The sequence below is a fragment of the Hippocampus guttulatus genome, chromosome 8, assembly GCF_054856545.1.
Source record: "Hippocampus guttulatus isolate MCC_2025c chromosome 8, RoL_Hgut_1.0, whole genome shotgun sequence".
Taxonomy (NCBI): Eukaryota; Metazoa; Chordata; class Actinopteri; order Syngnathiformes; family Syngnathidae; genus Hippocampus; species Hippocampus guttulatus.
In genome coordinates this window covers 21,778,513-21,800,267 of record NC_141268.1, presented here as the reverse complement: position 1 = coordinate 21,800,267, position 21,755 = coordinate 21,778,513, and the positions used below count along the sequence as shown (strand labels likewise).

At 46.0% G+C, this 21,755-nt stretch overlaps 1 protein-coding gene across 2 annotated transcripts; it reads left to right on the top strand.

Moving 5' to 3' along the window:
* The first annotated feature begins 281 nt into the window (after positions 1 to 281).
* On the top strand, positions 282 to 21,651 carry LOC147201841 (integrin alpha-5-like). Of its 2 annotated transcripts, none has more exons than XM_086117947.1 (30): positions 282 to 629; positions 3,792 to 3,916; positions 4,810 to 4,910; positions 5,396 to 5,519; positions 6,027 to 6,088; positions 6,228 to 6,273; positions 6,408 to 6,533; positions 6,646 to 6,690; positions 6,940 to 6,983; positions 7,089 to 7,145; positions 8,509 to 8,561; positions 8,980 to 9,188; positions 9,984 to 10,175; positions 10,264 to 10,309; positions 10,393 to 10,506; positions 11,483 to 11,538; positions 11,894 to 12,051; positions 13,553 to 13,690; positions 15,664 to 15,731; positions 16,153 to 16,303; positions 16,451 to 16,543; positions 16,707 to 16,786; positions 17,354 to 17,434; positions 17,518 to 17,623; positions 17,838 to 17,996; positions 18,110 to 18,208; positions 18,981 to 19,094; positions 19,469 to 19,570; positions 19,662 to 19,784; positions 20,298 to 21,651. In XM_086117947.1, exons 1-30 carry the CDS (start codon positions 427 to 429, stop codon positions 20,379 to 20,381), a joined length of 3,159 nt encoding a protein of 1,052 aa, XP_085974073.1. In that variant the 5' UTR covers positions 282 to 426; the 3' UTR covers positions 20,382 to 21,651. The 2 variants fall into 2 exon arrangements, with proteins under 2 accessions (XP_085974073.1, XP_085974072.1); XM_086117946.1 differs by having other exon boundaries at positions 18,104 to 18,208.
* The last annotated feature ends 104 nt before the right edge of the window (positions 21,652 to 21,755 follow it).

Genomic DNA, 21,755 nt, shown 5'->3' with positions numbered 1-21,755 from the left:
CCATTTGAGAAAAATAAGGTTGAGCAGGAATTAAAAAAAAACAAACAAACATCACCAAACCCCGGATTGTTGAATTGGTTTCAAGTGTACCTAATTCCGTTTTCCATACAGAGTAATGATGGTAATGGTCGCCCCACATTAAAATCCATCATTTAAAATATAAAAGCTGCTCTGTGCGGTCCGTGGTGTCATTGAGAAGCTCCACCCCAAATGAGGTCGCATTGAGGCCCTTCCCTCTTTGACTTTGCTGTTCTCCACATTTCACCATTGACTCTCTGGATCATTGCACGGTGCCTGATCGAGCTGCAAGGAGCTCTTCGCGACATCACTTGATGGTCAGAACCAAAATGTCGTGCGCACAGAACGAGCTCGGATGATGTGTTTTGCGCGGCAGCTACTCAATGAAACAGACGCACAAAAGGAGAGATGGGCCCCTTTTCTGCACCTCCATTTACGCGGCTATGGGGAAAACGTCCATTCGCCGTGCTGCTAGTACCCGCGGTGGTTGTGGTTCTGAGCCACTTTTGTGAGGCTTTTAATCTGGACACGGAGAATCGCGTCGTTTTCGCCGGACCACGGGGGAGTTATTTTGGCTATTCGGTGGAGTTCTTCAGCAGCAACTCATCCAGGTTAAGACTCTATATTTCATCAGCTGGAGGAAATCGACAGATTTGTCCGTGTTTTAAACCATATGGAAAATTGAACAGCTTTTATGACAGTTTCTTGTAATCCGGTTGTGATTTTTTTTTTTTTTTGTCCTCTGACGCTAAATCTTTTTATTTTGTTTGTTTGTCGCACCGTTGTTCATTCATTGCATGTGACTAATGTCTTTTCACGCACTTTTCCACTCATCAACGTAGCAATTTAGAAAAGTGAAGTGAGTTGAAAGGAATCGTATCTGTCCTTTATGCGCACACGTGCGCCCTCGGTGCGCGCGCCCATTTACACTCACGCACGCGCAACTCCAGATTCCAGTCCAAGAGTGATTGGAAACAGACATGCACGTCCGTCTGTGAGTAATGTTGCACTGGTTGAAACTGCAGAGAAGCAAGTCATTAGCCTCTCTCTTGCCAGCGTTTGTCGGGAACTTTGAAACGTTTTTAGGGCCAGAATGACAAAGGCAAAGTTAAATATTCTCTGGTTGTACATCATCAGGATTATGAAATCACTATTTAGGAGTCAACTCGGGTTTGTCTCAGCTTTGTCCGACGGTACTTTGACACCTGTGGTGCGCATGTGAGTATGTGTTGAACATTTTGACACACGAATGCGTCTATGAACGCAATTGAAGATTTGGCCACAATGCAGATATGAAGCATCTTTTAGCGTAATGACTATTGGATTTCTTTTTTATTGAGACAGTGCAACTGTGCTGTTGTGTGTGCGGACTCGTGGGCATATATACAGTATACACATATTTTTTTCTGATGAACTCTACCAGTTGACCAGACGAGCATGTAGAGATTGGAAGGGCTGACTGGTGTGGACTACCGGTAATTTTGAGAATGCTGAATGAGAAGCATTTGGTGGGTTGCTGACATGGAATGATTTAGCTCGTGACCGTCCAATGTGAATCAAACCATTCTTGCAGTGTGTGAGGTAAACAGGACAACAGGAAGAGGCTGCTTTCCAGCATGAGAATGTTTTTATTCAACTCAAGAGGATAATAGGTTGCATCTGCTGCAGTTGACACATCCAAGTCATGTCTCATATGTAGTTATGTATTTTTTTTTTCTAACTAAAATAGCTTAAATAAATGATAGAAGTAGTAATAAGGAAGCCAAGACCCACACTGGGCTACAAATCGTACCATCTTGATTTTCATGCATTTTCACTGGACTGGAATTAGGTCAGGGAATAATAATTTTGCGTGTCAACAATGTTATGTTTGTCACGTTTCACGGTGGTGGTGGACCCCGAAAAGCAGGCAGGAGAGAGGAGCAGGGTGTACTTGAGGAATTGTATTAAAACAGAGAAAACTAAATCCTAAACAAACAAAGTCCAAAGTATCAAACAAAAATCATGACTGAAGCTAAAACATACCAATGAACTAAACATGACTGAAACAAACATGATGATAGCAAAGAGCAACAAAAAACATGACAGTAGCCAAGAGCAAACAGCAACAATGACCCGACAATGAGTGTTCGGGCTGGGAGTCCTTTAAAAGCACTAATTACATAATGACCAACAGGTGTGCAGCTGCAGGGAGAGCTCTACAGTGCCACCTGTTGGTCCCAAAATCAAAACATTTGCACCATCACCTACTGTTGAAACTTGACAAGAAACTATTTGGAGCGGGAGCGATTTGGCTGACTGAATCAAAATCATAAATCCTATCAGAACATCATTCATAAGTAACTCAACTAAAAAGTGTAAAAAAGAACTCAAATAGTAACCACCAAATAGAACTAATATGTTTTAAAGCAGCGGCCCGGTAGTCCAGTGGTTAGCACGTCGACTTCACAGTGCGGAGGTACCGGGTTCAATTCCAGCTCCGGCCTCCCTGTGTGGAGTTTGCATGTTCTCCCCGGGCCTGCGTGGGTTTTCTCCGGGTACTCCGGTTTCCTCCCACGTTCCAAAAACATGCATGGCAGGCTGATTGAACACGCTAAATTGTCCCTAGGTGTGAGTGTGAGTGCGCATGGTTGTTCGTCTCTGTGTGCCCTCCGATTGGCTGGCAACCGGTTCGGGGTGCCCCCCGCCTACTGCCCGAAGACGGCTGGGATAGGCTCCAGCACCCCCCGCGACCCTAGTGAGGATTAAGCGGTTCGGAAAATGAATGAATGAATGAATGTTTTAAAGCAATTGGAAAACTGATATGGAATGAATTGCATTGTTCCCGTTGCACTGAGTGGCTCGTTTCAATGTCAAATTAAGGAGAACAGCGGAGCAGTCGGAGCAAAGCTTGTTCACATTTTGCTTTTTAGTGAGACAATTTCCCCTTCAAAATGACAGGTGGGTAAATCCAGCTGAAATCGTTTTAAAAAATGGCATCAACCCAAATTCTCTTGCAACCCCAACAAAAGAACATCAATGATTATTTCAAAAAAAAAAAAAAGAAAACAAAGGTGCGGCATTGGGCCTTTATATGCGCAGCAGCATAAAGCGGATTACTTTGAAAGACTTCACGATGAATATGTTTTTGTCTCTTCCTCATAAATGACAGGTTTTATCCTGGGCTTACTGATGCCGTAAAGCTAGTGAGCTTCAGAAGCTATTTAAAATGACTCAATTCGTATTCTTGCTCCTCCGGGAAGATGGGCGGCTGGCCGGGAGTCCAGATTCCCCGTCTGATCTCTGTTAACGTCATTAGCCACCATTATCGAAAGTTGTGCTATTCTATTCGCTTTAGGAAATTTAGGATGGAAGCATTGGAAATCTTGGTTTGTAAAGTGAACCCATGAAATCACGTACAGTATGCATCATGTGAATGCATATCGAGGTGATTTTGATGAACCTTTTTGTTGTTTTAGAATCGGCCACGTAGGACCTTACACGATCAAATGAAAAGAGGTGCCGGCCCCAAAAGGAGAAAGCAGCACTGAAAGCAGCACTGGTCGACATATTCGAACTCCCGCATATTATCCAGTGGGCTATAAGCAAATGTTTTTTTCATGAACATTGTGCGGTCATAGAAAAGGCCAGGAAACTCATGATTGATCGCCCGCCGCATCTCCCCACGCTAATGGGAAAATAATCCAAATGACTCTTCCGTATGTGAGGGATGTTTCTCTTCTGAATCGGTTCTTCACTGCACCGTGATTCTGTTCTTCCTCTCCGCTGCGCAGTGTGAGCCTTTTGATTGGGGCTCCAAAAGCCAACACCAGCCAGCCCGGAATCGCCGAAGGAGGAGCCGTCTTCCTGTGCCACTGGAGCCAAAACAACTGCAGCATTATCAACTTTGACCAGAACGGTAGAGTGTCGTGTCAATTAAGCCGACATGCGTGACTTCACCTTGACAACATGGGAAAGTACCACCTGCGAGTATTTCCAGGATCATATTTACCCAGCATCACCATCAAAGCGCTGACTTATCTTTTCAAGTACACACAACATGTACGCTAATGCTACCATTAAAGAGAACGGACATGATGTCAACCCAGCTGTGTGTAACCATCCATGCGATAATTTCTTCGAAAGACTTATGGGAGCATCTTGAATTAGCTGCAGGTCGGAAGCGTGGCACCCTGCCATTTTGAAGCCCCTAATCCGGTCGTTGTGTTTGGATCAAAACCGGTCTTTGATGTCAGTCCGGTGTGTTTGGATCAAGGCCTGATGGCAACGGATTATGTCCGCCTGTGTTTCCACAACCACCGCGGCTTCCAATTGGACTCCAGCTGAGTGTTGCGCGCAAATTAGGCTCGAGTCACCAATGGGGGAAGGACCCCGGATGCTGTGCCCCCACCCCGAAAACGATAATCGCCTCCAGCAGAATGGCAGGAAGCCATTAAGGGCCAGCACTGGAGGATGACGGGCTCTCCCTTATTTTACACACTCGGGCCATATTGTATGTATGCAACATTTCCTGTCAGGCAGAATGCATTTTGACAAGTTTTCGCCTATTGGCTGCCGTCTACTTTTCCGCATTCAGACCTTGGAAGATGAACGAGGCACATGACACCAATTGGGCACAATTTGTACATTTTGGCTTCGTGGCGCACTCACTTTGCAATTTTTAAATGGCTGCTTGTTGAGTGATATTATTTAATTTTTTTGGGGGGGGGGGACAGAAAATGTTATACAAGAGACACGCGGACTACTTTGCACTGATTTTGAATGACTTTGTCATCCTTTGACTTTTTATAGGTGATCAGTATTTCTACATAAACAACGAGAACACTCAAGTTGAGTTCAAGTCGCATCAGTGGTTTGGAGCCACTGTGCGTTCCCAAGGCAACAATATTCTGGTAAGAATCGTGCTCCGGTGGCTGGTCTACTTCGGTAGTTGAGCTTTGTGGGCCTTTTTAACTTTCAAACGAAATCGTGGATATGATATTCAAACTCACACTCGCGCACACACCCACACCCTCGGTTCAATGGGGAGGATGTTTTTTCATGTCTTTTGAGAATCCAGGTATTCAGTCCCAGGTACGTCTTTGTGCATTTATGAGTTCAGGAGACAGGCGAATAAAACCCTGCTGTACTTTTTTTTTACGCTGCCAATGCTGCTATTTTCAAGAAATGCTGTGTGAAAATGTCTCATGACACCCAAGACATCCATTTGGTCTTTTGCCCAAGACTAGTTTCGAATGATACTCCTCCCGCAATCTGCCCACTGATATTTCAGAACGTGAACGCAACCGATGATCCGGATGCTCTGTAGAAAAAAAAAAGAAGCAAACGTGTTTTGGATTATTATTATTATTATTTTAATCCTATCTGTGCCTTTCAGGCTTGTGCTCCGCGGTATTATTGGAGGAGCGAACATGACATACCCCTTGCTGATATGACGGGAACTTGTTACCTCTCTGTGGACAGCCTCAAATCATTTGTGGAGTACGCCCCCTGTCGAACAGGTGAGGTACTACAACATTAGCCATTTTAATTAAAACCGCGGTGAGGTAAAGAATGTGTTAGTGTGCAATTGCGGTCCAGCGGGAAACACTCAACTCAACTTTACGCAATGATTTCTGTGTTTTCCTCCTTGTACGGTTAGAATCGAGCAGCCACGCAGCCAATGAGAAGCTTTTTTTCGAAAAAACAACTTTCCTCCACAGTACTTACCTGCTGCTCTCACTTTGAATTTGGACTTGACCGCTACTGGCCCAGCTTAATAAACCGAGCGCTCACTAACTTGGGTCATGAATGTGATGTTTTGAGAAGAGCATGACCAAAGGCACCCGTGATGATTGTCCAAATAAATTAGCCGCGTAACTCTGAATTTTTCTGATTGCAACCCCCGATGCAATATTTTGACATCATCACAAGCTTTGTGTCAACATGTCGTTTTACTTACCTTAATAACAGGACGACGGCGTGGGGTGGGGCGGGGGGGAAATGCGCTTTTTATCTTTTGGCTGCAGAAAGACATGGACCCGCAGGACAGGGCTATTGTCAAGGAGGATTTAGTGCCGACTTTACCAAGGTAAGAGCAATATTTGTTCTTCATCCTAAAGTCATTGTTTGCCAGAGGAGATTCAACCGAGTTTCACGGCCTACAAGAGTTGATTGTAACTTTTGAAGAAACATGGTTTCTCACAAATTCCTGCTCTTCCGTGTATCAGGACGGAAGGGTTGTTCTTGGTGGACCGGGCAGCTTTTACTGGCAAGGTGAGCGCACGGAATGCGAATATCTTTCAAAGAGAGAGAGACAACTGAAATCCATCAGAAAACTCTTACCGGTTGAAAAAAAAACTTCCGTCGTTGAAATGCCCGATAAGCCATTTTACCCGATGATGTTCTAGGTCAGCTGATATCGGCCACGCCAGACGAGATTGTTAAGGCCTACTACCCTTCATATTTTTTACTGTCGGTTGCTGGGCAGATTCAAACAGGACAGGTGCAGGGAAGCTACGACGACAGTTACCTGGGTAAGGAATTCTGATCCGAGCCGTATCTTTCTTTGCGATTCCGTCGGGGAAAGATGGAAGCCTGCCGCGGGGTGTTTTGCGACCCGCTCAAATGTGCCTCATCCCGCGACAGGTTATTCCGTGGCTGCTGGCAAGTTCAGCGGGGATGATGAGGAAGGTGAGCGTTTCGTTGGCGGCGTCGAGTCGGAAAACACGCATGGGCGGAGGGTTTGTTGAAAAGCACTTAGTCTCCACACAAAGGACTGAGTATGTCTCCTGCAGTTTTGAAATCCGGGGAGGAGCGGGTTGTCGGTGGTGGTCGTGGGGTGGGGGGTGGGGGTGGGTGGGGCACCCAGAAAAGTGCAAACATAGTTTCAGTCTTCCGTGAACGGTTCTAACCTGTTGCTACTCACTGTCGTTGTTGCAGATTTCATCACGGGAGTTCCGAAAGGACTCATGCTGTATGGTTTAGTAAGGAGTACAACTAAATGCATTCATTGATTCGATTCGCGAAGCCCATCTTAATCTCTTTTCGGCCTCACGAGCAATAATTTGTCATCAATATCTGTCTCGTAGGTGTCCATATTCAACGCAGGGGATCTGAGCTCACTGCTCAACGTGACGGGAGAGCAAGTATGTACAATTCCGGCGGAACTTGATCAAGTTTCCGTCCGGTACGCCTTGTGGATTTTTCCACAAATAAGCCCGTTTATTCAGCGCGAGCCTCGTTATCGCTGTTTGTGTTCGTCATGGGTGCGCCCTTCCCCTTCCCATAAGTCAGCTCATGTATAGCCCACCTAACCTCCGTGCCTCTGAACAAAATAAGCGGTTTGAGAATGGGCGGATGACAGTTCCAAAGGCGTGCGTGCGCGCGCCGCGCACCTTCCGTTTGTCTCGCGTGCACCTGCTCACCTGCGCGTCCCGCCGCATCTCCCTCAGTGGCTCACATTTCGATTCCTGTTCCACTTACCGTGTTGCTGAATGTAAGACCATGTGAGCGTATTTTCCGTCTGTGGGGCGTCAAGTAGCGTCGCATGAAGTGTTGTGATGAACGGTGTGACGTTGGGGCCGATAGACTCTCTGCGGGGGAATTCTCTGCTCTGTCTCCTGGACCGAATTGTTTAAGTCAGCTGCAAAAATACCTCGGGCCGGAGCCCCCGTTGGCGGATGAAACCGCAGATTGCGTCCGTTGTTCTGACCCGCTTTGAACTAAGAGCTGTGGAATTTGAACTGCTTCGGTGTTGCGTGCCGATGAGATGTCAATATTTTTTTTTTTTTGGTCACAACGTAACTTTCTACTGTTGAATATACAACGGAGGTGGGTGCTTACTTTCACACCATTGTGAGAAGTCCTTTGAGGAATTGTTGGTCAATTTTGGTCCAGCATTCAAAACAATCGACAAAAAAATCCAAAAGTTCGAGGACGCATCCAGACAACATTCGTGTCAACCCTTTCCAGGAAGTGGCAGTCATATTTCACGGAACGGGTATGAATTCAGTGAAACGGTGCTCATATAATGTCTCGGTAGAGTTTTGAACTTTGCCCTTTGACCCCCCCCCCCCATTTGAGTTGCTCCGCATGCTGGCGACAGTAAGTCATTCTCTGCTGTTAAAGGCTTGTCTTTCACCGCGGCCTCTAATCGGATTCGTGTGTAGAAAAGCAACAAATCACCTTGAGTCGAATCAAACAGGGATGAAATGCAACCCCGATTTGTCATGTGAAGTATGAAATTGAAACAGAGAGCAGAGCTAAATGAGTTCAGCGTCTCAGGCCAGCGCCACCTTTTCTCATCTTTACACAAGCTCGAAAGGTTCGAGCTGCTTGAAAACGGAGACGTGGGCACCCCAGGGCATTGTAGGATGGAGAGATTTAAAGGGAAGCCTCTTGGGTTGAAGTTAGAGGGTACAAAAGAGAGGACATGGAGAGAAAATAAAGAGATCTATGCAAAGTGATGTAATTAGAGACTAACTGAGTCTCGTTTTTAATGCTTTCCAGATGGGGTCCTACTTCGGCTATGCAGTGGCAGCCACCGACATCAACAATGACGGGTGAGTACATGGAGTGACTACGCGCAGATGTTGGAAACATGCGAAAAGAGGAAAAGAAGGGGGGGGGGTGAGGAAAGGGAGAGAAATTCAAGATGGGATTAAGAAATTAAAGTTAAGACTTTATTACCGAGGTCAAGCATGAAGGCAATTTCCCACGCTAGCCGAGTGGCTGCGTCACTCATTTCAATGTCTTGTATTTTTCATTCAAGCTTTTTCCCCCAAATTTTGGTCAAGCCAGCATCTCCTCTAAAGGTGGAGATGCTGGGCAGTTCACCAGAAGAAAGGCAGATAAAAAAACCTGCCGTGGTTTAAGAGGCCAGATTTTCACCTTATCTACTTATTGTACACGAGTCTCCATATCATATCACCCACATCTTTGACGAGTGTACGTGTAAGTTTCCTCCGACTTGCTCCCCAGACTAGATGACCTCGTGGTGGGCGCTCCGATGTTCATGAGTCGGGGGTCCAACGGGCGGCTGGAGGAGCTCGGCAAAGTTTACGTTTACCTCCAGAAGGGACCTTTGCAGCTGGAGCCCGGCCGACCGCATCTCGTCGGCCGGCAGCCGTTCGGCCGCTTCGGCTCTTCGCTGGCGCCTTTGGGGGACCTCGACCAGGATGGATTTAACGGTACCGGCGTCAAATGACGTCTTTGCTCTTTACGTCGAAGTCTGACCGTCATCTGTGAGTGGGAGCTCATCAGTGGGTTTCAAAATAAAAGTGTCATTCTCAATGTGAAGGTGGGGAGGGCGTGATGTGTCGTTGGGACTGACAGACTCTTTGTGGTCGATTGCTTTGCTCCGCTCCGCTGGCTCTTGGACTGAGCTGCTGAAGTCGGCTGCAAAAATACATCAGGCGGCAAACCGGGGAAAACTACAGTGCCTTGTTTAACCGTTGCTTAGAGACACTTGCCCGGCCACTCGGTCGAGTCTTTCGCCGCTCGGTCAAAACCATCCCCGGCACCAATGAAAATATTGGCGTAGGCCTGCCCACCAGGCACAATTGAATCCCTACTCTGTCTTCAACATAAAATCCACGTTGGACAGACGCCGCGATCCGTTAGGGCGCTGCATCGTTGCCGTTTTTATGTCATCTGCTCAATGTGGAAGGCTTCTCTGCGCTTATGACTCATGCAATCATTTGGATGTTGGTTTTCGAGAACCGGTATGCTGCTTTGTTCCAGGGACTTCACGGAAAGCCTGATCAAATATATCACGCACACCAAACGCAGCAAATGATCACTACTCTGTTCCTTGTTTTTCTTCCAAACACATTGTCAGTCAGTCCTCGTGCAAGACGTGGAGTCTGGTCCTCGCTGCGAGCTGCTTTGCAAATTTCCCGTTGTGTCGAGAGTGGTAATTGCGTAAAACGAGCAAAAACCCGCAAGCCGCTTCATCTCGTGTGCTCCTTTGTGTTCACTATCAGATATGGCCATCGGCTGTCCTTACGGAGGAGAAGAGCAACAGGGACTGGTTCTGATTTACCACGGCGATGCGAAGGGCTTGAAAGACACACCCACTCAGACTCTCTCTGGCCACTGGGCCTCCAGCTCCTTCCCCTCCCACTTTGGTTTTGCACTACGAGGCAACACGGATCTGGATCTAAATGGCTACCCAGGTCCCTGCGTTCCACTCTCTGGGCCATATTCAACAGAATTCCCCTCTTGGATGGCTCACTTACTTTCTCAAATGTTCTCTCGTTGCAGACCTAATTGTCGGTGCTTTTGGGGCTGACAAATCCGTGCTGTTCCGGTGCGTTGAAAGCATATGCCATTGGGATAGGTTCATACCTGCTAACTGTTTTGTTGTTCGCTGTGTCGTGTGTCTTCACTCAGGTCTCGACCAATAGTGACTGCAAGTGCATCTCTCGCTGTACATCCAACGATGTTCAACCAAGAAGAGAAGCTCTGTGAGCTTTCCACTCGGAGTGGAACCACTTCTGTGTCTTGGTAGGACCACCTACTGCTTTCCTCCAAAAGGAGGATGTCCAAACTGACTCCTATAAAAAAAAAAATGGTAGGACGCAAAGGCCTTTTGAAAATTCAACTCGAATTTGAATGCGAAAATCAATGGAGTCACAAAAATTAAATACAGTTTGTATTTTCGAATGAATTTGATCAACAGCTCCATCACAGCTTTCTGTTAAAGGCGATAAGGCAAAGAAGCGAAGTGTTTTTTTCAAGGTTTTGGGGATGCTCAAAAATAAAGCCTTGTTGAATGGAAGAAACGATTTTTGCTTCTCAGATTAAATTGTCTTTATTTTGTCTTTCTTTGGTGGCCGTGTCAAAAGTCAGTTTTACTATATGCCGAGGGCCACTGAAAAATAGACGGAGAGCCGCAAATGGCCCTGGGACCATGGTTTGGACACCACTGCTTTAAACCTATACATGCAGCGAATACAGTATTAGCACAATTACACGTAAATAGTGGAGGGGCGGGGGTTTCCCTTGTTGCGGAAGTCTTACTTACTTCTTCAACCAAAAGCTCTGGTGTTTAAATAGAGGTCTGGAAATAACCAAACATGGAAAATATGACGATTGTTATGTAACACCTGTCACACTTCTATTTCAGTACTTTCAAGTTTCCCCTCACGAGAACGTCAAATGAATTTGCCGATTTCCTGTCCAAGTCGTTCTTAACTAGAAATGCAGAAGCACAGCATTCTGAGAGCAAGACGAGGAAGAGGAAACTTATCCAACGAGCGTCCCAAAAAGTCGTGTTTAAGCCTTATGAAGCCTAAAACTGAATTTGGCAACTGCAAAGTGTTTTCAAACAGGTGGACTACAAAAAAAAAGGACCCTCATGTTTTTTTGGAGGGGTGGGGTGTAAAAAAAAAAAAAAAGAATACACAGGAGAACATAAATAAGAATTCTGCAAAATATAACGGCGTCGCTGTGTGTAATTGTCTTTTTCTTCATTTTTCAGTGCCGGCGTCAGTTTCTGCCTGCTGGCTCATGGAAAACACCTCCCATCTCATCTAGGTGAAACACGCGCACGCACACGCCAGCGCACAGATGGTCCCGATTACACTGCCTTGCTTTCTTTGTGTGCCCTCAAGTATGCCGCACTTAACTGCGGTCAAACTGGCTGCTAACCTGAAGATAAAAGGGCAACTGTGTCAACGGAGGCTAACCTGTTGGGCTCCGACATTCAAGAAACGTGTTTGTTGCCGGCGCGTAGTATCTGTGTTCTCGGTGCTGTGCAAGTCTCAGATTTCTGAATCAACATGCTGAAGCCGAACATGAACCCAAAAAAAGCTCATCAACGTTGCATGTTTTTACATGTCCACGTGTGTGCGTTTTTATGCAAATTTACACTGTTTGTGCCCGTTTTTAGACTTCCTGGTGGAAATTCAGTTGGACAGTTCGAAGCAGAGCCAGATGGAATCCGTCAGGAGGACTCTGTTCCTGGATAGTCAGCAGCCCAGTTTGGTGAAGACTTTCAGTCTGACCAACGGACATCGCCAGTGCCATGACACCAGGATCTATCTACGGGTCAGTCAGTCATCCTCATTCATTTTCGCAATTTTTCGGGGAGGGCGCACGGCATGGCGAAGCCGAAACGTGGTAATCTACACCGTTGCATCGTCATTCAAACGGACGAGCACTGGCGCTAATGCTTACAGGCGCGTGAATGGTTGTTGATTTGTTTTCACAATATTAACTGGCCTGATGGTCATTTTAACAAGTATTTCATTCTGACTCAAATCTTGGAGTATTTGAAACAAATCAGTGTGCATGGTGTGGGAGAAAAAGCCCACCCCAGAAATGGATTTAACTCATTCAGTACCAGCCAATTCTGTACCAAGTCTGAAAAGACGTTTAAAAACGTCTTTGGGAGTGAATGAGTTAAGGGCCAATGTATTCCAAACACCTCGAATGAAGCACAAGGTCATCCTCCAAGAACAGTCTTGACTGATGTTGTTGTTGGTGCCACTCCAAGAAATGTGGGCTGGGTCTGGTCCAGCTCAGGAAGAAGAATGCCCGTGAACAGGCCATCTAATAAAATGGAATTTGCGCTCAGTAGAATGTAGACCTCCACTGATGCCAAACAATCCTTTTTGGATCAGCATCGCATTTTATTTGAGGTCCATCTCTTGCCTCCTCTCGGAACTGCGTAACTGAGATGGCGTAAAGGTCGAACATCTGTATTGTTTACGGAGCACCACCTAAAGCATTTTTGCAAGCATTTTTTTCCCTATGCTCAGAAAATCTTGCCATGCCCCACTGAAGGAAAAGGGGAAAAAAAAACCCAAGGAGCTTGGTTAGAATCCAATTTTTCGTGAGAATGGTGCTGCGTTCAAAATATCCAATACATAAAAATGGGGCCTTCTCTATCTCGTCATATAATCAGACGGCCTCTGCAGCAGCGGGTGAATGTCATTCCCTTTCAAGGGTGAAGCTCATTTCCGAAGAGAGAAGTTTTGAAGTTTCTTTCGAATGTTGTTTCCAGAGGCACTTATTAGCGAATGCCGAGGTGACATCGGCACAGCGCCAATCATCTCCTCACTCAGCGGCGCTCGGATCAAACGGCGCCAGCGACAAAAAGCACTCAAGCGCCGTCTCTTGCTCTTTGACGGGATAAGAGACGCTTTGAGCTGCAGGTGGCAACCGTCCCCTCCGCTGTCAGTCAACATGTATCTTTTTGTGCACCTTTCTGGATTCGCATTCTTTGCTGACATAACAAAACAAACCAAAAAAAAAAAAAAAACAGACAAAGGTCTCCATTGTTGACGGTCTGCTGCCGATGTCAAAGTACGGCAACTGTCCTTATATCCAATTAGGCAATAATCCACGATAAAAATGGAAGTAGAGTATGTCGATTTACAAGCGACTCGCACATACAATAAATGTGGTAGATATTTACGTACATCTATATTTCTCCATGTCGCCGTACAGCACATCCCGAGCGATTCTCATTGCGATGGGTGCAAGCTAAGTTTTTTTCCCCCCCTCCTCCTCTGTTCCTCATGCGAGTGCATCTCTTTGGTTTCAGGCAGAAGAGGAGTTTCGGGATAAACTCTCCCCCATATTCATCAGTCTGGCCTTTCGCCTGGATCCACAAGCCCCAGTAGACCAATATGGCCTCAGACCTATCTTGAATTACCACACGGAGCAACTCATAGAGGAGAAGGTATGTACCATTTCTCATATTTTCCATGCGATTTAACAAGACCACGAGGACAGAGGTCAAGGTCTACTGCACCACGAAGTGGGGATGAATAAATACCCTGCGTTCTAAAATCGAAGTATATGGCCGTTGAAAGTATTTCCATTTGAGCGAGCAAGAGAACCTGGAGCAGAAGGTCAAGCTCACCTCCCCACCCTGTTTGCAATTAGGACTTACTGGACTTTGGCTGCGATTGGTCGTGTTTTTTTTTTTTTTTTTCCCCATTGCGCATTTATTTGATGGAGGTTGACGGCGGACTGGTGAGCTTGGCTTGTACAAAAAAAAAAAAAAAACACACGGGGAGACCTGCCGCCTGTGTTTGGGGTGGGGTGGCGCTCACTTTTCGAGACATCTGCATGTGGTTTACTTGTTCGTGTTGCCAAGTGCTCTCCTCCATGAGGCAAAAGGCCGAGTGTCAGCACGTGCGCATGTTGGCCGGAACATTCAAGGAAACACAATCAAAGTCATCAGTTTTTTTTGTTCTTTGCATCCTTTCACTTGAAAAGGAATGACAGCTTTCGGAGTCGTTTACCCGTGATCAGAAGCACATCAACCATCGATGGCCTCATGTTGGCCATCGAGAGCTGACGCGTGACAGTACGTGTTCTTTGCTTGCAGTCAAGCAAGACTTACTTGCCTGTGGATGAAATATATTCTTCGTGTTCCATTTATAAGATAAAATAAGAAAACCTTTATTGGTCTCACAATGGAGAAATTTCCGATTTACGGCAGCAAGATTTGGAGGGAAGAAAGTCGGAAAAACATGAAGCATTTGCATGCACAAAATACATTTTAAAATAAACTGTACACAGTACAGAATGCAATTTAAATATAAAATATAAGATATAAGCATATATGCAACCGCATATATGCTGCATAAGGTCATCTATGCGTGCTCTGCATCCATCTGTTGACTGACGCGTTCAGATTGTCCCCAAGCGGGAACCCGACCGGCTCAGAAGTCAGCCGAGCGAACCGATAAACTATCAGTGAGCCCAGCGGCAAATCTTGCTGCACGTCGAACGAGATCAGATGCATTTTCCATGCGATTAATAGCCAGCATTTTGAGGATCGGCGACTGCGTCTCGTTGTTGTTTTCTGGCACGTACCGTACGTCGGTCGGTCGCGCCGGTGGCAAACGTGGCTCGCCGGCAAAAGTTAAAGAGGTCAACGCCAACAAGGAAGGATTAAAATCGAGATGATGGGAGTGAGTATTTGCCGCCCTGTCGTGTTTGGTGTCAAATGGCCAATATCCTTGAGTGCAAATAAAAGCAGAGACTTGAAAGTGAATTTTTTTCCTCGAGCCGATTTTAACTATTGCCAGGCTGATCCGTCGGCCTTCTCTCGGAATCTAATGTCTCCCATATGTTGGGAGGCAAGAGGGGAACAATAACAGCACAGTGCGGCGCGGAGACGGACTGTTGGCAGAAAAAGAGGCAAATCAAGAAAAAGGCACACTATAGAAACGAAAAGGCATTCGTCTTCGCTTCGTTCTTGCCTCGCCGGCTGTCATGTAAGACCTTCAAACAAACAAAAAAAAAAAGTAATCCGTTGGACTGGGAAAGCCCAATGTTACGGTAAAGATTAGCTTTCCCTCAAAAATGGAATCACTGTTTGGATTGCAATCATCTTTGATTGTCCTTCTCCTTGGTCATGTTGTCTGCGTTCCCTCCCTAAGCACGCTCCTCTTTAACGCCCCCCCCCCCCCCCCCCCGGCCAGCTTTTCGGATTGTGGCTATGATGTGTGTCGCCCGATGTGTGTAGCCGTGATCCTCGCTCATCCTTTCATGAACTCACGTTTCAACTGTACCGCTGTGTGTAAATATCCACTTCCTTAAACGCTGTTCTGTATGTATGCATTGGAGCTCTTTTACTCTTCCCGCACAATATGCGCGACCCCCTCTCATCCACTTCTCCCACCCCCCCCGCTTTCTCAGGCCCAGATTCAGCTGGATTGTGGAGACGACAACGTCTGCGTCCCTGACCTCAAGTTGGCAGTTTATGGGTGAGAGGAAATCACTTTTCGATGACTTGAACTGATTGGGCAAACTTAACGCGAGCCTTTGATCCAGCTCAGCCGTGGCACCGAGCGAGGACAAGAAAATGGTTGCGTGCGAGGCGCATATCGTACGGAACGTCCGTTAAAAGCGTTTGTTGTTCACGTGACGCATGATTTCCCTATTTTTTCTTTTCAAGGACGTATTGGCCGCCTGCATGTTCTTCCATTCCCACACGCATGAGCTTGAACGCGTTACACTACACTGCTGCCCTGTGTGGGTGGGGAGGGGGGTGTTGGTTTTTCGGCACATGTGACCCCCCCCCCCCCCTCTATTTTTATCTCCGTAAAGCAGTTTGTGTTGCATTTTTAACACCTGCAAAGTGTGACATAAGAACGATGTGGTTGATGATGTGTTTTCATCACCCAGTGACAGAAAAGAAGTGTACCTAGGTGACGAAAACTCCCTGAGCCTCACCTTCCATGCCAGAAACGAGGGAGAAGGCGGAGCCTACGAGGCTGAGCTCTACGTCCGGCTTCCTAAAGAGGCCGACTACAGCGGGATAACGCGCAACAATGCGGTGAGCAAGGCAACGGCAATGTCAAAGGTTATTTGTCAGGATTGATGACATTGCATTTTGTTTTCCATTGTTTGTTTGTTTTTGTGACTCCCTTTGCTTTACTTCTCCGCCTCTCAATTCCATTTTTTGTCTGTGGGTCCATTTCAGAGTTTGAGTCAGCTAACGTGCAGCTACGAGGCCCAAAACGAGACCCGCTTCCTCCAATGCGATCTGGGAAACCCCATGAAACCTGGCACGAGTGTAAGAGCTCATCGACTTCGCACATGTGCCGGATTTCTTTTCTTGCACAACAACAAAATCAAAGCCAGTTGTTATTTTGTAGCGCCGCGCGGTGAGAACTCACACGGGTTATACACCGTGTGTCATTCCGTCTTGCGATTAATCACAAATATTTCTTTCCTAGTTTTGGGCAGGTCTCCGCTTCACTGTTCCCAGACTCACAGACACTCGGAACACGGTAGAATTTGAACTCCAATTAAGAAGGTTGGTCCTTTTTTTTTTTTTTCAGGCCAAAATGTCTCACAGTAAAATCATAAACAGCTTCATAAAAATCCTGGGAATTGCACCGTTTACATTGCCCTTGAAACGCTGCGGCTACAAGTGCAGTCATAATCCAAATTACTCATCAAACCATGACACGCTCTCCTTTATTCAGTGGTAAAGTTTATTTCGGTGCCTGCCTCCTCCTGCCACTTGAGCTCACGGATCCCTCTGGTGAACTGCCACAACGTAATGAGGCTCTCTCCGGTGGCATTCACGGTCAAGACGGTTTGAGCGACAAGCACGGACCGTTTGTAAAAAGAAACCCCACGAAGATGCATTTGTGTCCGTTTTCACGGGAAAGGCATGTCATGCAATAGGAGAAAAATGCCAGCGGCATCTCCAGAAAACACGAAACTTCATTTGGGACGTGCGACTCTAAAGACATGTTGGCATGAAAAGTTTTTGTTTCATCGGAGCAGCAATTCTTACTGCCAATCATTCAAATGCTTATATCAGTGAAATCAATCCCAGATTTTTTTTTCCCCCCGTTTTTTATTTGTCTTTTAGTAAAAATGCAAATAACTCGGAGAGTGAAGTCGTTCGGTTCCAGTTGGAGGTAGCTGCGATGGCTGACATTATTCTGCAGGGGTGAGACGTCTCGCGTTGTTTTATCCGATTCATTCTTTGCCGTCTCGACTTGGGGCGGCGCTGAAATTTTACGTCTGTTGCAGTGTTTCCCGGCCAGACAAAGTCTTCCTCCCTCCCCCCAATTGGGGTGCTAGTCAGACTCTGACGGACGAACGGGACATCGGCCCTGCGCTTGAACAGATCTATGAGGTCTCCCACATTTTCCAGCCTCAAGGCTTACAGATGGCCAAAAAAATGAGCTATCAGGATAGACACCGCTTGTTTACAAATCCTGTACATTACTTACCGTAACTGTTTAAGTTGACGAAGAGCCACAATTCCGACAACAGTCGATTTTAGTGCGCGCCATTTTGTGGGGGTCTCCCGCAGGCACCTTCAAAATGACTTTTTTTCTTCTTCTCAGTTGGTCAACAGCGGCCCCAGTATTGTCAGTCAATGCACGTTGGAGGTGAGATGTCCTCTCAGGACTCACAGCCATGACCTGCTCTACCCTGTGGAGGTGCTCACCGAGGGGCCACTCAGCTGCTCCTCCGAGCACGCCCTCAATGCACTGAAACTCAAGGTGAGACATGGCCAGACTCGCGCCAAATATCGGCCGTGCTCTTGAACTATCCTGCGCGTACAGCGGGCCTTTTCGTGTGATGGCCAATGACTCCTCATGCGTTTAAGCTTCAGTCTCCAGCTTCAAGGAGTCCCTCATCGTTGGAATCCAGCGTGGAGCATCGCATCCGGAAGAGGGAGGACAAAGGTCCCATGACTGGACAAGGAAACTTGGTGATTACGAGATTATTTCTTGCCGCTTTAAAAAAAAAATTTTTTTTTTTGAAGATGAGTCACTAGAAGGCTTGGAAAAGTCATTCAATAAAATCTCAATAAAGCCGTTTGTGTATTTTGACAGCATGCCAGAGAATTTTCACAAAGACGCCTGGGGACCGTTTTCAAATGTAGAAGAGGTTGCGTGATAGGTTTCCTTTCAGCTCGTCTGTATTGCATTTGACGGTTTAAGCGCATGGCCTTTTTCACACAAATGTAAATTGAAAGTGGAGTCACTGAGGCCAAAACCAGTGCAAAGCTTCTGTGTTTGCAAGGTATTCACATTTGCATGTGATTTTTGCAATGAATAATAATAATACATTTTATTTATAAGCGTCTTTCAAGACACCCAAGGACACTTTACAATAAGAAAAAACACAAAACAATACGGGTTGAGCAGCGGCAGCCAAAACGCGCCAGCGTTCACTCAACCCGGAAGGCAGAAAGAAATGGGAATATAACGAGCCATGATCCACATCGGCTCCTGTCTGCTGTGTTTATGGGAGGGAGTTAATTATCTTTGAGGTTTACTGGGCTGCCTGCTTGTTGCGCGGTCTACATGACGTCTGTTTTTCCACTGCCCATCTTTTGTGATGTTCAGCCACATTAAAGATGTCACCAGAGAGAATAGACTTTTAAAAAAAAATCATTAGCCACACAAGTCCTTCAGTTACGTGATGAAATAAATACAGCCCGGTATTGGTGACTGACGGTCACATGCGTTCCAACACAGACATGCTCGACTGTGGAGTGCTGGCGGCTTGAGTGTCACGTTGGGCCGCTGGAGAGAGGATCCAGCGTTATCCTGAGTGTTCACTCGAGACTTTGGGCAGAGACTTTCCTCGAGGTGAGTCTACAATTTCCTCAACCGGGTAACCGAATTAGATTCCTTCGTGTGAAGACTCGATGAGGAAGACCCAAAAACGAAAACTGCTGCCCTCTGGTGGAGAGTGTGACCACTCACACCGTATGTAATGAATCACCTACAGGAGACATTTGATGAGATTATTGTCCTCACGTGTGAATAAGCGTTATGAAAACCAAAAATGTCACAAAGCGTTAGTTAGCAATAGCGCTGCTATCCCACATAGAAAACAAGATTAAATTTGGATCTTTGGGGCACTCTTCTACTCGGTGTATCAGAAAAGTAGATTTAGTGCTCGACACTACAGGGTGACAGTTTAATAGTTCCTCATGTGTATCTTTTCTGCTTGTTGTCAGAGGGCCCACAGACAGTTTGTTTTGGAGTGCTCCGTTCATTTCACCGTGGACAAGATGCCCTATTCCATTCTGCCAAAATTCAAACAATCTGGATTTAAAAAGGTCAGTTTTCGTGACAGCTTCTTGTGTTTACCGTCGTGAGATTCTGTTTCATTGTGTCGACTTGGCTGAACGATGGCTTTCCGTTGCCCAGGTGGTGACGGCCGTGCTGTGGAACAAATCGGACAGCCTGTTCTACGTTCCTGTGTGGATCATCATACTCGCTGTTCTAGCTGGGCTGCTTTTACTCTCACTGCTGATATTTCTGCTGTACAAGGTAATAAGCTTTACAAATCACATCTGCGGAGAAGTGTTTGTGTTCCGAGGCCAAAATAGACATTCTTTCCTGTGTGGTCTTTCTACTCAATTTTCAAGATCGCCTCATTTGAACTCGGACATGATATTTGCGCTGAGTTGACACCTAATGGCACATAGGGGAATATATTTTAAAGAGCTCCGATTCTAAAACATCCAAATCTCACCTCATTTGAAATTGTGATTTTTGCCCTATAAACAGGCCATGTTTGCGTGAGATGACATTCTCGAAGGAAAACAAACACAACTGACTGTCACATTGACCGACATGATAGGCAGTACATATTGTCCAGTTGCAAACACTTGGAGCTGACTGAATTGAACACGAACTGGTTTATTCGTGACGCTTACTTTTCCATGGTACACTGAATGTTTTTACTGCAACCCAATTGAAGTGAGAGGCAATATTATTCACCCGAGTCCACATTTTGTTTCAAATGAGACTAACGTGTTCATTTGTTGTCATCCCCCTTAGATGGGCTTCTTCAAAAGGTCCGATCCTTATGGTACCACCATGGAGAAGGCCCAGCTCAGACCCCAGGCATCGTCAGAAGCCTGAATCCAAGATGGAGCAGCTGTTCAACACAACCGAAATATGACGTATTATCACGTTCCTAAATTATTAATTAATAAGACTTTCTAATGATGATCAGGAACTGTTGGTGGACATCTCTGTGCGTTGGATCACTGGACTACGCCTGCCCCGGTGCTGCACTAAAATACAAGCCACAAAGATGAGGAGGAGGGCATGCAGTGAACGGCGCAAGACGTTCATTTTATTCAATCAGAATATGAACAGGCGATCTGGGTATTCATCAGAGGGATGAAAGGAGCCACTATTTTATCTGTCTCACATAGGAGGACTTACGAGAATGTTGCATCAATGACTTTTTGGCTTGGGCACGCGGTCCCATTCCATTCAGCTTCACATTTTGGTGCATCGTGGAAAGTCGTCGGATATTCGCCAAGCACGGAATTAGTGAATGCAGTGGGCGGTGCCCGCTGTCAGGAGTGTCCAAAAGGAAGTTTGTATAATCACGCTACAAGGCTATTTGCTGGTAAAATCTTTCCGGTCTGCTCATGAACAAATCTGCATTTATCGTGGTTTGCGCGTCCTCACTGTCAAGAGGTTCCCGATACTTCAGCTTCTTCCCATATTCCGAAAACACCTATGTGAGTTAATTCAAGACGACGTTTCCTTTCAGTGTAAATGTGAGTGTCAATGGTTGTTTGGTAATATATGCCGCTGTCCAGTGCGTATACCCCGTCAGCTCACCCTGTTTAATCAATGTCGTGTTTAGACTAGTGGAGCTACATAGAACATATGATCAACATTTTTTGGGTGGACTTCCCCTCTAAAAATCTAATTACACTCAAAACTACAGAAGGAGCCTTGGAAAAAAAAAATCTGCTAATCCTTAAAGTTTCCTGAACAATTTCTTGCACCAGGCGACTGTCAATGCCTCTTTGCGTGTCTGCTCACCAAATGAGACGCACAGATCCTCTCAAGACCTGTTTCAGTCCAGGAAACACAAACAAAAGGCACACATGCTCTGGCATTTCATGTCTCCAAAACGATTCAGTCCAGTTTGCAATTTACGCTTCAGTTTGGTATTTCTTGCTGTTAGTTCATCCCAATAATGCTGTCGTTATTTATGCCCTGGTGTCAGTTGATTGCGAAATGTTGTACTGTACTGCCTGCAGGACAATCCCGAACAAACTGCAAATGTTGAACTTGAAATTTCCTCTCCCATATTGGGAGGCACTTTGTGTTTATTGCGATTGTGTGGTGTTTATGTGTCAGAATAAAGCATCATTTTGTGTACCCATCCCTGTATTTCTACACTTGTCACAACTTTTTTTTTTTTTTGAAAGGCATTGCCGCACAGATGCCACCGATGATGAAATTTGCCAACCCTAATTCTAACAAAGT